The sequence below is a fragment of the Leopardus geoffroyi genome, chromosome D2, assembly GCF_018350155.1.
Source record: "Leopardus geoffroyi isolate Oge1 chromosome D2, O.geoffroyi_Oge1_pat1.0, whole genome shotgun sequence".
NCBI classification, from domain to species: domain Eukaryota; kingdom Metazoa; phylum Chordata; class Mammalia; order Carnivora; family Felidae; genus Leopardus; species Leopardus geoffroyi.
In genome coordinates this window covers 33,609,970-33,622,400 of record NC_059334.1, presented here as the reverse complement: position 1 = coordinate 33,622,400, position 12,431 = coordinate 33,609,970, and the positions used below count along the sequence as shown (strand labels likewise).

Here is a 12,431-nt window from a genome sequence, read left to right as displayed (position 1 = left end):
ATCATTAGTGTATGCCATAAGCCAGTCCATCACCTTTAGAAGTTTTCTCTAACCTTCTAATTTGTTATTATTATAGGTTGCTTTAGTGAGAAAACACTTAACATTAGATCTACCTTCTTAGCAAATGTCTAAGTATACAATAGAGTTTTGTTAACTGTAGGCACTATGCTGTGCAGTGGATCTCTAAGACTTACTTACTTTGTGTAACTAAATATTTGCACCCTTTGACTAATATGTCCCCATTTCCTCCTCCCCCAGCCCCTGGAAAGCACCATTCCACTCTCTGCCTTTATGAGTTTGACTCTTTTATATTCATAATGTAAGTGGTATAATATAGTACTTGTTCTTCTGTGTTTGGCTTAGTTCGCTTAGCATAATGCTCTCTAGGTTCATCTGTGTTGCCAGAAATGGCAGGATTTCCTTCCCTTTTTGATGCTGAATAGTATTCCTGTGGGTGGGGAGTACACACATACCACATTTTATTTATTTGTGGGTGTTTTTTTTTAAGATGTTTAAAAGTAATCTCTATACCCAGTGTGGGGCTCAAACTCATAACCCAGAGATCAAGAGTCACACGTTCCACCAACTGAGCCAGCCAGGTGCCCCCACATTTTATATATTTGTTGATTGAGAGGCATTTAGGTTGCTTCCCATGCCTTGGCTACTCTGAATAATGCTTCAGTGAAGGTGGGAATATAGATATCTGAGATCCTGATTTCATTTCCTTTGGATATATACCCAAAGTGGGATTCCTGAATCATTTGGCAGTTCTATTGTTTGTTTTTTTCAGGATCTTCCATTCCGTTTTCCATAGTGGCTGTATGAATTTACATTCTGACCAAAAATGTACCAGGGATCCCTTTTCTCCACATCCTCACCTACACTTGTTATCTTTTTTTTTTTTTTTTTTTTTTTTTACCAAAGCCATCCTACCAGGTGTGAAGTGATATCTCATTGCAGTTTTAATTTGCATTTCCCTGATGATTATTGATGTTGAGTACATTTTTCATGTATAGTTGGCCATTTATGTATCTTCTTTTGAGAAATGTCTCTTCACTTCCTTTGTCCATTTTTTAATCAGGTTATTTGGGGTTTTTTTTTTTGGTTTTTTTTTTTTTTTGGCTATTATAAGCGTTCTCTATGTTTTGAATATTAGCCCTTTATTAAATACATGGTTTGCAAGTATTTTCTCCCGTACGATAGGTTGTCTTTTCATTTTGTTGATTGTTTCTTTCACTGTAGTGAAGCTTTGTAGTTTCACATAATCCTGCTTGTCTCTTGGCTTTTTGTTGCCTATGCTTTTGGTATCATCCCCGTCATTTTAAAGCTGAATATTATTCTTTGCATGTATATACCACATTATCTTTATCCACCCACCTGTTAATGGAGATCCCAGTTGCTTCAAACATTTTAGCTGTTGTGAATAATGCTGCTGTTCACATGAATGTGCAAAAATCTCTTCATGACTTTGCTTTCAGTTCTTTGGGATATAGAGCCAGAAGTGGAATTCCTGGATCATACGATAGTTCTATTTTTAACTTTTTTTTTTTTTTCAACGTTTATTTATTTTGGGGACAGAGAGAGACAGAGCATGAACGGGGGAGGGGCAGAGAGAGAGGGAGACACAGAATCGGAAACAGGCTCCAGGCTCTGAGCCATCAGCCCAGAGCCTGACGCGGGGCTCGAACTCACGGACCGCGAGATCGTGACCTGGCTGAAGTCGGACGCTTAACCGACTGCGCCACCCAGGCGCCCCTCTATTTTTAACTTTTTAAGGAACCTCTTCCTGTAGAACTTTTCGCAAATTTCATTACTATTGCTCCCGCGAAACTGTACCTGAAAATATTTATTTCTGGATTAATGCAAATTTATTTTTTTGCATATCTAGGGCCCTTGCAGAGTCTCCACCATCTATAAACAACCTGAAGAGTGAAGTTGGTGACAAAGGGAAGAATAAAGATGAAGGGGAAGTTTGTAACCATGAAAAAAAGGCTGCAGGTATTTGTCTCGAGCCTCATCCAGAAGAGAAAAAGAAGAAACGTTCTGGATTCAGAGACAGAAAAGTATGGAGCACAATCTTATAAATTAATCAGAACTGTAGTTAATTACAAGTTAGAATAATGCAGTTGAGTCTCTTTTATCATTTATTTCAGATGGTTCATATTCTCTTTGCAGAGATTCACCTTTTTTGCTATTTTCTGTCATGTTCTAGGGCAAGTGTAATCTTGAAATGTGAAGTTAATGGGGGGTAGTGAAAAGATCCAAGATTGGTAATCAGGATTTGCATATATTTTCCGTTTCAATTTAACTACCTACATTGGTTCATACTTTCCAGATCTTTCAGATGCTAAATGTTCTAGTATATGTTGAGTCTTTGGAACGACTGATTGATGATGCCCAGTTGGAAAGGCAGGATAACATCCTTTTGGAAATATACAAGTATTTCCAAAAATTCAACTAATTTTGATGATAGCATAAACTTTAAATGACTTCAACATTTTATATCTTTAACACAACCTGCTGTTACAGAGCTCTACCTCAGAAAAATTTCAATTCCGGTATAGTAATACCTTTGATATTGAGCATTTGAATTCAGCAGACATGAGTGATGAAAAGTCAAAAGGATGAATTTCATTTTGCACGATAACATTGAAATTCAGGGAATTGCCTTCACTTGCCAAAATGTAGCTAATAAATACAACAAGATAATTTGAGTTATTTGTGTGTTGCATGTGTGTGGTATGTATTTGCAAGGAAAGTTCCTTTGAGAGATTTGGATCTTCTGTGTGTTTGTTTGGATGAAGTTATTAAATATGCCTTTTCATTTCTCTGCGTTGCCTGGGTGGGCTCAGTTAGTCAAGTATCTGATTCTTGATTTCAGCTCAGGTCATGATCTCACATTTGTGGAATCAAGCCCCACTGTGGAACCTGGTTCAGATTCTCTCTCTTCCTCCCCTTCTGCCTCTGTCCTGCTTGTGCTCGCTTACTAAATCAATCAATCAATCAATCAATCAATCTTTTCATTTCTCAAATCCATTTTTCTTCTTTTAAAAAATTTAAAAAATGTTTTATTTATTCTTGAGAGAAAGAGCATGAGCTGGGGAGGGGCAGGGAGAGAGGGAGACACAGAATCTGAATCAGGCTCCAGGCTCAAACTCATGAATCATGAGATCATGATTAAGTCGGACACTTATCCAACCGAGCCACCCAAGCACCCCTCAAATCCATTACTGGTTGAGGTGAATTTGAACAAAAATTATATATTGTAAGTTAAGTGTCAACTATTGATATTTCCACAATGATACGTTTATTTAATCTTTTGCCCTGAGTGAATTAGAAGAAAGTTCAGACTCACCTTGTGCCAGCAGTTTCATTTATAAAGTCAAATTTTCCATTTTACAAAATAGAGCAAAACTTATCCAAATGAGCATTTATTTTTGAACTTTCCATTTTCTTCTCCTGCTTTCTGCTCAGCAATGACCATATGTCATACTTCCCAGATAAAAATGAAAGCTTGATAATTGTAATTTACTTAACTTGTAGCTCCCAAGGCTATAAAACCTTTCTAATCTGTTTCTGAAATAATTCTTTCAGTAAAGTTTTAGTGGAAGAGCTATGTTTTCCCTATTCAGGGATAACCATTCCACATGTTATCCTGTTTCCCTAACAACCTATTTCAACACTTATTTTTTCCTCTGCCTGTTTTCTCAGCTGCTCTTTGTCTTGTCATTTTTTACATAGTCTACATGGACATGTTAAAGATTTTTCCATCTTTAATCAAATAATAAATTGCATTTTTGAGCATGTTTTGTTTTGGTTTTTTGGTTGGGTGTTTTGTTTTTTTTTGTTTGTTTTTGTTTTTTTGTTTTTGCCATTCACATTCTTTCCCTGCAATACCAAACTGCTCCATTTTCCATAGGCTCTCTTTGACATCCTCCCTTTTCACTTAAATTTTTTGGCTTTGATCTTTTACATTCTCTTGATTTTTATGTAATACTTAAAATATTCAGAGAGAAAGAAATAGAGACTACTATAATGAACATACATGTATCCATCCCTCATTTTTGTCAAGTTTTAACATTTGATTATATTTGCTTCATTTTTTTTCCCTTTTTTATTAAGAAACAAAATGAATATAAAAAATACATTGCTGGAGCATCTTGGTGGCTCAGCTAAGTGTCCGACTCTTGATTTTGGTTCAGGTCATGATCTCATGGTTTGTTGATTTGAGCTCCATGTTGGGCTCTGCACTGACAGTGTGGAGCCTTCTTGGGATTCTCCGTCTCCCTTTCTCTCTGTGCCTCCCTTGCTTACACGTGCTCTCTCAAAAATACATAAACTTAAAAAAAAAATACATTGCTGTATTGTCCTTAGTTCATGATTTATTAATGCCATGCATGGCCTGGTGGTTTTGTGTGATTGATTGATTGATTGATTGATTGATTGATTTTTAAATAATATACTCACTTTTTAATTTACATCCAAGTTAGTATATAGTGCAACAATGATTTCAGGAGTAGATTCCTTAATGCCCCTTACCCATTTAGCCCATCCCCCTTCCCACAACCCCTCCAGTAACCCTCTGTCTCCATATTTAAGAGTCTCTTATGTTTTGTCCACCTCCTGTTTTTATAAATTTTTTTAATGTTTATTTATTTTTGAGAGAGAAAGACTGAGTATGAGTAGGGGAGGGGCAGAGAGAGGGGGAGACACAGAATCTCAAGCAGGCTCCAGGCTCTGATCTGTCAGCACAGAGCCTGATGTGGAGCTCAAACTCACAAGAACTGTGAGATCATGACCTGAGCTGAAGCCGGACACTCAAGCAACTGAACCACCCAGGTGTCCCCCCGCTCCCTGATTTTATATTATTTTTGCTTCTCTTCCCTTATGTTCATCTGTTTTGTATCTTAAAGTCCTCATAGGAGTGAAGTCATATGATTTTTGTCTTTCTCTAATTTCGCTTAGCATAATACCTTCTAGTTCCATTCACATAGTTGCAAATGACAAGATTTCATTCTTTTTGATTACTGAGTAATACTTCATTGTATATATATATATATATATACACCACATCTTCTTTATCCATTCATCCATCGATGGACATTTGGGGTCTTTCCATACTTTGACTATTGTCAATAGCACTGCTATAAACACTGGGGTGCATGTGCCCCTTTGAAACAGTATACCTGTATCCCTGGGATAAATACCTAGTAGTGCAATTGCTGGGTCATAGGGTAGTTCTATGTTTAATTCTTTGAGGAATCTCCATACTGTTTTCCAGAGTGGGTGCACCAGTTTACAGTCCCACCAGCAGTGCAAAAGAGATCGTCTTTCTCCACATCCTCGCCAACATCTGTTGTTGCCTGAGTTGTTAATGTTAGGCATTCTGACAGGTGTGAGGTAGTATCTTGTTGTGGTTTTGATTTATATTGTGATGTGGAGCATTTTTTCATGTGTCGATTGGCCATCTGGATGTCTTCTTTGGAGAAGTGTCTTCATGTCTTTTGCCCATTTCTTCATTGGATTATTTGGTTTTTTGGGTGTTGAGTTTGATAAGTTTTCTATAGATTCTATCTGATATGTCATTTGCAAATATCTTCTCCCATTGCATCGGCTGCCTTTTAGTTTTGCTGATTGTTTCCTTTACTGTGCAGAAGATTTTTATTTTGATGAGGTCCCAATAGTTCATTTTTGTGTTTTATTTTTAATTAAAAAAAAATTCTCAGGTGCAAAGAGCTGTTACTCAGTTTATGCTATACCATTGTTGTACATGCTCCTCTGTTTAATATTTATGTTCCTTTATCTAGTTCCATTTGATTTATTTTTGATTTTTAAATTTTTAATTTTATTGTTCCCTCTGGAACTTTAAGTCCTGAATTCAGAAAAATTTGCATACAGCTTCACTGTTGCTTCACTGTAATTTATTTTCTTTTGGAACTCTTCTTAAATGTATCTTGAATGTTCACAACCTATACTGTATATCTTGTAGCTGTTCTGTTATATATTTTTTATTTTATTAGAGAGAGAAAGAGCACAAGCAGGGGAGAGGGGAAGCTGGAGAGAGAGAAAGAGAGAATCCTAAGCATGCTTCAGACTCAGTGCGAAGCTTGATCCCACAACCCTGGTATCATGACCTGAGTCGAAATCAAGAACTGGACGCTCAACTGACTGAGCCACCCAGGCATACATACCTGTTACAGTTTTTCTCATGAGTTCTTTTCCTAATCTCCTAGGGTCTCTTTTTTTTTCTTCCAAATTTTTTTTATGGAAATAAAATAGTTAAATCATAACATTTATCAGACTGTGTGCTGACAGCTCAGAACCTGGAGCCTGCTCCAGATTCTGTGTCTCCCTTCTCTGCCCTTCCCTCCCTCCCTCTCTCTCTCTCTCTCTCTCTCTCAAAAATAAATAAACTTAAAAAAAAAATTAAGGGTGCCTGGGTGGTTCAGTCTGTTAAGTGTCTGACTCCGGTTCAGGGCATGATCTCATGAATTCGAGCCTCACGTTGGGCTCTGTGCTGACAGCTCAGCAGCTGGAGCCTGCTTCAGATTCTGTCTCCATCTCTCTGTGCCCCTCTCCCACTCACACTCTTTCTCTCTCTCTTTCTCTCTCTCTCTCTCAAAAACAAACATTAAAAAAAATTTAAAAACACAACATTTACCACATTACCAATTTTTAAGTGTACAATTTATCATAGAGTGTAATCATTGTCTCACCATCCATTACCGAAACTGTTTTCGTCTTATAAAACTGAAAATATATACCCATTAAACAATAACTCTTTACTACCCTCCTCTCCCAACCCCTGGAAACCACCATTCTACTTTCTCTTCATGCTTTTGAATGCTAAAAATACCTCATAGATACTGAATCATACAGTTTGTATTTTTCTGACTGGCTTATTGCACTTCATATAATGTCTTCAAGATTCATTGTGTTTTAGCATATGCCAGAATTTCCTTACTTTTGGGGGCTGAATAATATTCCAGGATATGTATTTACCACATTTTTGCTCATCCATTCATCCACTGGCGGATACTTGGATTGCTTCCACATTGTAACTGTTGTGGAAAATGATGCTGTGAATGTAGATATACAGATATCTATTTGAGACCTTGCTTTCTCTTCTTTGGGTATATACTCTGAAGTGAAATTGCTAGATCATATGGTAATCCTATCTTATTTTTCTTATGGAAGCCCATACTGTTTTCCACAGTGATGTGCCATTTTACATTCCTACCAACAAGGATTCTGTTTTTCTCATATCTTTGCCAGTGTTTGTTATATTCTGTTCTTCTTATATTAGTCATCCTAACAGATGTGAAGCAGTATCTCAGTATGGTTTTCATTTGCATTTCCATGATGATCAGTGATGTGGAACAACTTTGCATGTGCTTAGTGGTCAGTTGTATATCTTCTTTGGATAAATGTCTGTTCACATCCTTTGCCCATTTTTGAATTCCATTTTTGTTTTTTTAAATTGTTGAGTTTTAGGGTTTTTTTTAATATAATCTGTTTGTTAACTCCTTATCAGATATATGTTTGCAACAATTTCTTTGCATTCTATGGATTACCTCCTTACTGTATTGATATTATCTTTTGATGCACAAAATTTAAAAACTTTCATGAAGTCCACTTTGTCTCTTTTTTTTCCTCTGTTGCTTGTGCATCTAGTATCATATCCAAGAAATTGTTGCCCAATCTGATGTCATGAAGCTTGTGTATGTTTTCTTCTATAAGTTTTATAATTTTAGGTCTTTCATTTTGGTCTTTAACCCAAGTTAACTTTTTAATGTAGAGTTAGATAAGGGTTCAACATTTTTTTTTTTTTTTTTTTTTTGCGTGTGGATACCAATTTTCCCAGCACCATTTGTTGAAAAGACTATCCTTTATCCATTAAATGGTTGTTTCTCCTTTGTCAAAAATCATTTGACCATATATGTGAGGGTTTATTTCTGGCTCTCTTCTATTCCATTGATCTGTATATCTGTCTTTATGTCGGTACCACATTCTTTTGATGACTGTGCTTTTGTATTAAGTTTTAAAATCAGCATGTAGTAGTCCTTCAGCTCTGTTCTTCTTTTTTCACAATTGATTTGGCTACATGGAGTCCTTAGGGATTCCATGGCATGCATTGGTTGTTTCCATACCTTGGCTATTGTGACTAATGCTGTCATGAACATGGCAGTACAGATATCTCTTCACTATACTGATTTTGTTTCCTTTGGCAGAAGTGGGTTTTCTGAATGATATGGTAGTTCTATTTTTAGGTTTCTTGAGGAAACTCCATGCTATTTTCCATTAAGGCTGAACCAATTTACTTTCCCACCAACAGTGCAAAATGTTCCCTTTTCTCCATATCCTCATCTACACTTGTTATCTTTTTTCTTTTTGATGATAACCATCTAATAGGTTTGAGGTGATATCTCCTTGTGGTTTTAATTTGCATTTTCCTGATAATTAGTGATGTTGAGCATCTTTTCCTGTATCCATTGGCCATTTGGATGTCCTTGAAAAAATGTCTGTTTAGGTCATTCTGCCCATTTAATTGAATTGATTTTTGTGGGTTGTTTTTGGTTTTGCTATTTGTTTGTTTGTTTGTTTGTTTGTTTATTGCCTTTTAAAGTTTTTATTTTAATTCCAGTTAGTTAACATACAGTGTTAGTTTCAATTGTACAACATAGTGATTTAACAATTCCGTATATCACCTAGTACTCATCAAAACAAGTGTACTCCTTAATCCCCATCACCTGTTTAACCCATCCCCCGAACCCCCTCGTCTCTGGTAACCATCAGTTCTCTATATTTAAGAGTCTGGTTTTTTTGTCTCTTTCCTTTTCTCATTTGTTTTGTTTCTTAAATTCCAGATATGAGTGAAAATCTTATGGTATTTGCCTTTCTCTGACTTAGTTCGCTTAGCATTATACCCTCTAGACCCACCCATGTTGTTGCAAATGGCAAGATGTCATTCTTTTTTATGGCTGAGTTATATTTCATACCCCCTCTTCTTTATCCATTCATCTATCAAGGGACATCAGGTTGCTTCCATAATATGGCTGTTATAAATAATGCTGTGTATTTTTCCCTCCAATTCTGGTCACATTTGCTTTATATATTTAGGTTCTCTGTGTTGGATGCATAACTATTCAGAAATCTTATATTCTCTTTATGAATTGACCTTTTATTATTATATTATTCTCTTCATTGTCCCTTGCTACAGTCTTTGGCTTAAAGTGTGTTTTGTTTGGTAGTATAGCTACTCCTCCTTTCCTCTTGGCTTCCATTTGCATGGAATATCTTTTACCATCAACTTCACTTCTGCTTGTGTGTGTCCTAAAAACTGAAACGAGCTTTTTGTATACAGTATAGTTGGGTATTATTTTTTTATTTCAACATTCTGTTTCTTTTGATTGCAGGATTTAATCCATTACATTTAAAGTAATTATTGATAGATATGGGTTTACTATTGCCATTTTGTTATTTGTTTTCAGAGTGTTTTGTAATTCCTTTACCCTTTATTTCCTTTCTTGTTCTCTTCCTTTGTGACTTGATCATTTTCTGTACCAGTATGCCTAGAATTTTTTTTTCTTTTCACCTTTTGTGTATCTGGTGTAGGTTTTTGCTTTATGATTACCATGGGGCTTACATAAAATATCTTGTAACAGTGTATTTTAAGCAATAACAGCTTAACTTCTAATGTATACAAAAGCTCTACATTTATACTTTTATGTTTTTAATATCATAATTTATGTCTTTTTACATTGTTTATCCATTTACAGATTATTATAGTTATGTTTAATACTTTTTAAAAAATCTCCATATTAATGAGAAGTGATTTACCCACCACCATTACAAAATTAAGAGTGTTCTGAAATTAACTATATATTTACCTTCACCAGTGAGTTTTACATTTTTATATGTTTTGCTTATACTGATGTCTCTTTGTTTTAGGTTCAGGAATTACCTTTAAAAAAGAAATAAGTTTATTGGGGCGCCTGGGTGACTCACTCAGTTGAGCGTCCAACTTTAGCTCAGGTCATGATCTCAGGGTTTTTGAGTTTGAGTCCCACCTTGGGCTTTCTGCTGTCAGTGAGGAGCCTGCTCTGATCCTCTGTTCCCTCTATCTCTGCACCTCCCCCATTCACATTCTGTCTCTCAAAAATAAATAAAACTTTTTTTTAAAGTTTATAAAAATTAAGTTAACATAGTCTCTACACTCAACATGGGGCTTGAACTCAATGATCCTGAGATCAAGGGCCACATGCTCTACCAATTGAGTCAGCCAGGCACCTCAGGTTCAGAAATTACCTTTAACATTTCTTGTAAGAGTGATCTAGTGTTGATGAACTCCTTCAGCTTTTATTTTCTTGGAAAACTCTGTAATGTGTCTCATTGTGTGTTTCTTTGGATTCATCATGTTTAGGACTCTTTGAGTTTCCTGGGTCTCCATGTCTTTTTCTTTTCCCAGATTGGGATATTTTCAGTCATTTCTTTGAATAAGTTTTCTGCCTCTTTCTCTCATTCTTTCTCCTTCTGGGATCCCTTTAATGTGCTCTTTCTCCTTCTGGGATCCCTTTAATGTGCACTTTGGTCCATTTGACGATGTGCTATATATAGTCCCTTAAACTGTCTTCATTCTTTTTTATTCTCTTTTCTTTTGTTACTGTAATTAGGCAGTTTCCTTAATTTTTCCACCAGAAATTAATTTGCTTTATATTCAGTGAGACTGGTGTCATAGGGCTTGGAATTTCATAGAACTTCCAAGAGGTCATCCTGTAATAGATGATTGTTACTATGGATGGCCAGAAATTCACTAGATGAAAAAGAGAGGGAGTTCTTAACATGGAAAACAGCTGTTAGGGTACAGATTGGGTGTTATAAATCACCTCTTGAAAGAAAATGTGCCAGACACTAATTTATTACAAGATCTTTCTGCCTGCTACCTTTTCCAAGGTCTGACTGCAGTCTGCATTCAAAGCTTATGTATGAGTTCTGACATCAGGGCCCACAGGGATTCACAGTCACTTGCATTCACTTGGTCTCAAGATATTATAGCCTTGGTTTTCCTTAAGCATTGTACCAAAATTAAACCCAAGAACTGGTTTTGGGACCAGCAGTTTTATTGAAGAGAACTGTCTTAGCATTAGCATCATGAAGTTCCAGAATGTTTTAAGTAAATGATTGAATGTAACTATTATAATTCCCTTCGTAAATCTTTTCTCCAGGCTAACCATCTCAAAATTCTTCACCACTTTTCTATATATCTTGGCTTCTAAGCCATTATTATCTTGGATGCTATATTCCAAACGCTTTATGAAATAGTTTGTTAGAATTCCTTTGAATAAAACCACTTAAAAGGAGACTGCTTTGTATCATTATATCATTTGTTATGGTGTGATCTCCAAGATACATTACTAAGTGAAAAAAAATAAAATATGTACTATACAGTATGTCTATATTAAACTCTTAACAATATGGGAATGCAAAAAGTCTATTACTTTCCTTGGCCTATTGTTTGAAACCAAAACTAATAATATTCAGAAACATAATTTAGGCACTTGCAACAATCAACAAATCTGGTTTGAATCTGAAAATTATTGACTTTTAAGTTGTTGTCTTTCTATCTTTATCTTGTATAAGATTGACTTAAGTTTTTAGTTCACAAAAACATCTTTGGCAGTAGCTGTAGCTTATACCCTAAACATTACAAACTGATTATTTTGGTTGTCGTTATTCTGAAGAACAAGAATACAGATGTCCTAAAGTTGTTTCTTCTATAGCCAGTATTATCCGGCAGGTAGTTACAATATAATATAAAAGGGCCTTTGAGTTAAGACTCGTAGCTATGTCTTAAGGCTTAGTGTGTTTGCCACATGCAAAATGTTTTTTGATAAACAGTACTCAGATTTTAATGCAAATTGGTCTTGGAAGATTCCTGTCATGTATAGTTATAAATTAGAGATCCTTTCCTAGTTGCTGAAAGCATATCAGGTAGTGGAATTAAGACTCTTGAACGGCTGCAGTCAGTGACCTCAAAGTGACCATTTAGCCAGGGGTGGCAATTACAGTGTTAGTTGTGTTAATATGGCAAATTAAAAACATTAATAATATTTTTTTGATATTAGCAAATTGCTTTTTAGACTTTGAACTGTTGGATTTTTAGATTGTATTGCCTTGACATTTCCTACTAGTTATTTATAAGCTACTATTTATTTTTGGCTATCTCAACATCTAAAATTCAGGTATGAGAGAAATCTTTTCACCAGAGTGCTGTGTAGCTGGTATTTTGGTAAAGATTTTTCTCATACCTGTATTTGTAAGATAAGATTATGCAGAAGATGCACTGTTTTGTATGTTGCATACACAGAATCACAGCTTGGATGCCAGATAAAAAAATGGGCCTATTAATATTATACCCTTTTAGTTTAATA

At 35.5% G+C, this 12,431-nt stretch overlaps 1 protein-coding gene across 8 annotated transcripts in view; it reads left to right on the top strand.

Annotated features, from left to right (window-relative positions):
- MICU1 (mitochondrial calcium uptake 1) overlaps positions 1–12,431 on the top strand; it is a 254,880-nt gene that overhangs the window by 72,787 nt on the left and 169,662 nt on the right. For all 8 annotated transcript variants that reach the window (XM_045437716.1, XM_045437712.1, XM_045437718.1 and 5 more), the window contains one exon: positions 1,889–2,063. In XM_045437716.1, the coding sequence (XP_045293672.1) occupies positions 1,889–2,063 (175 nt within the window). The remainder of the gene's footprint in view (positions 1–1,888; positions 2,064–12,431) is intronic.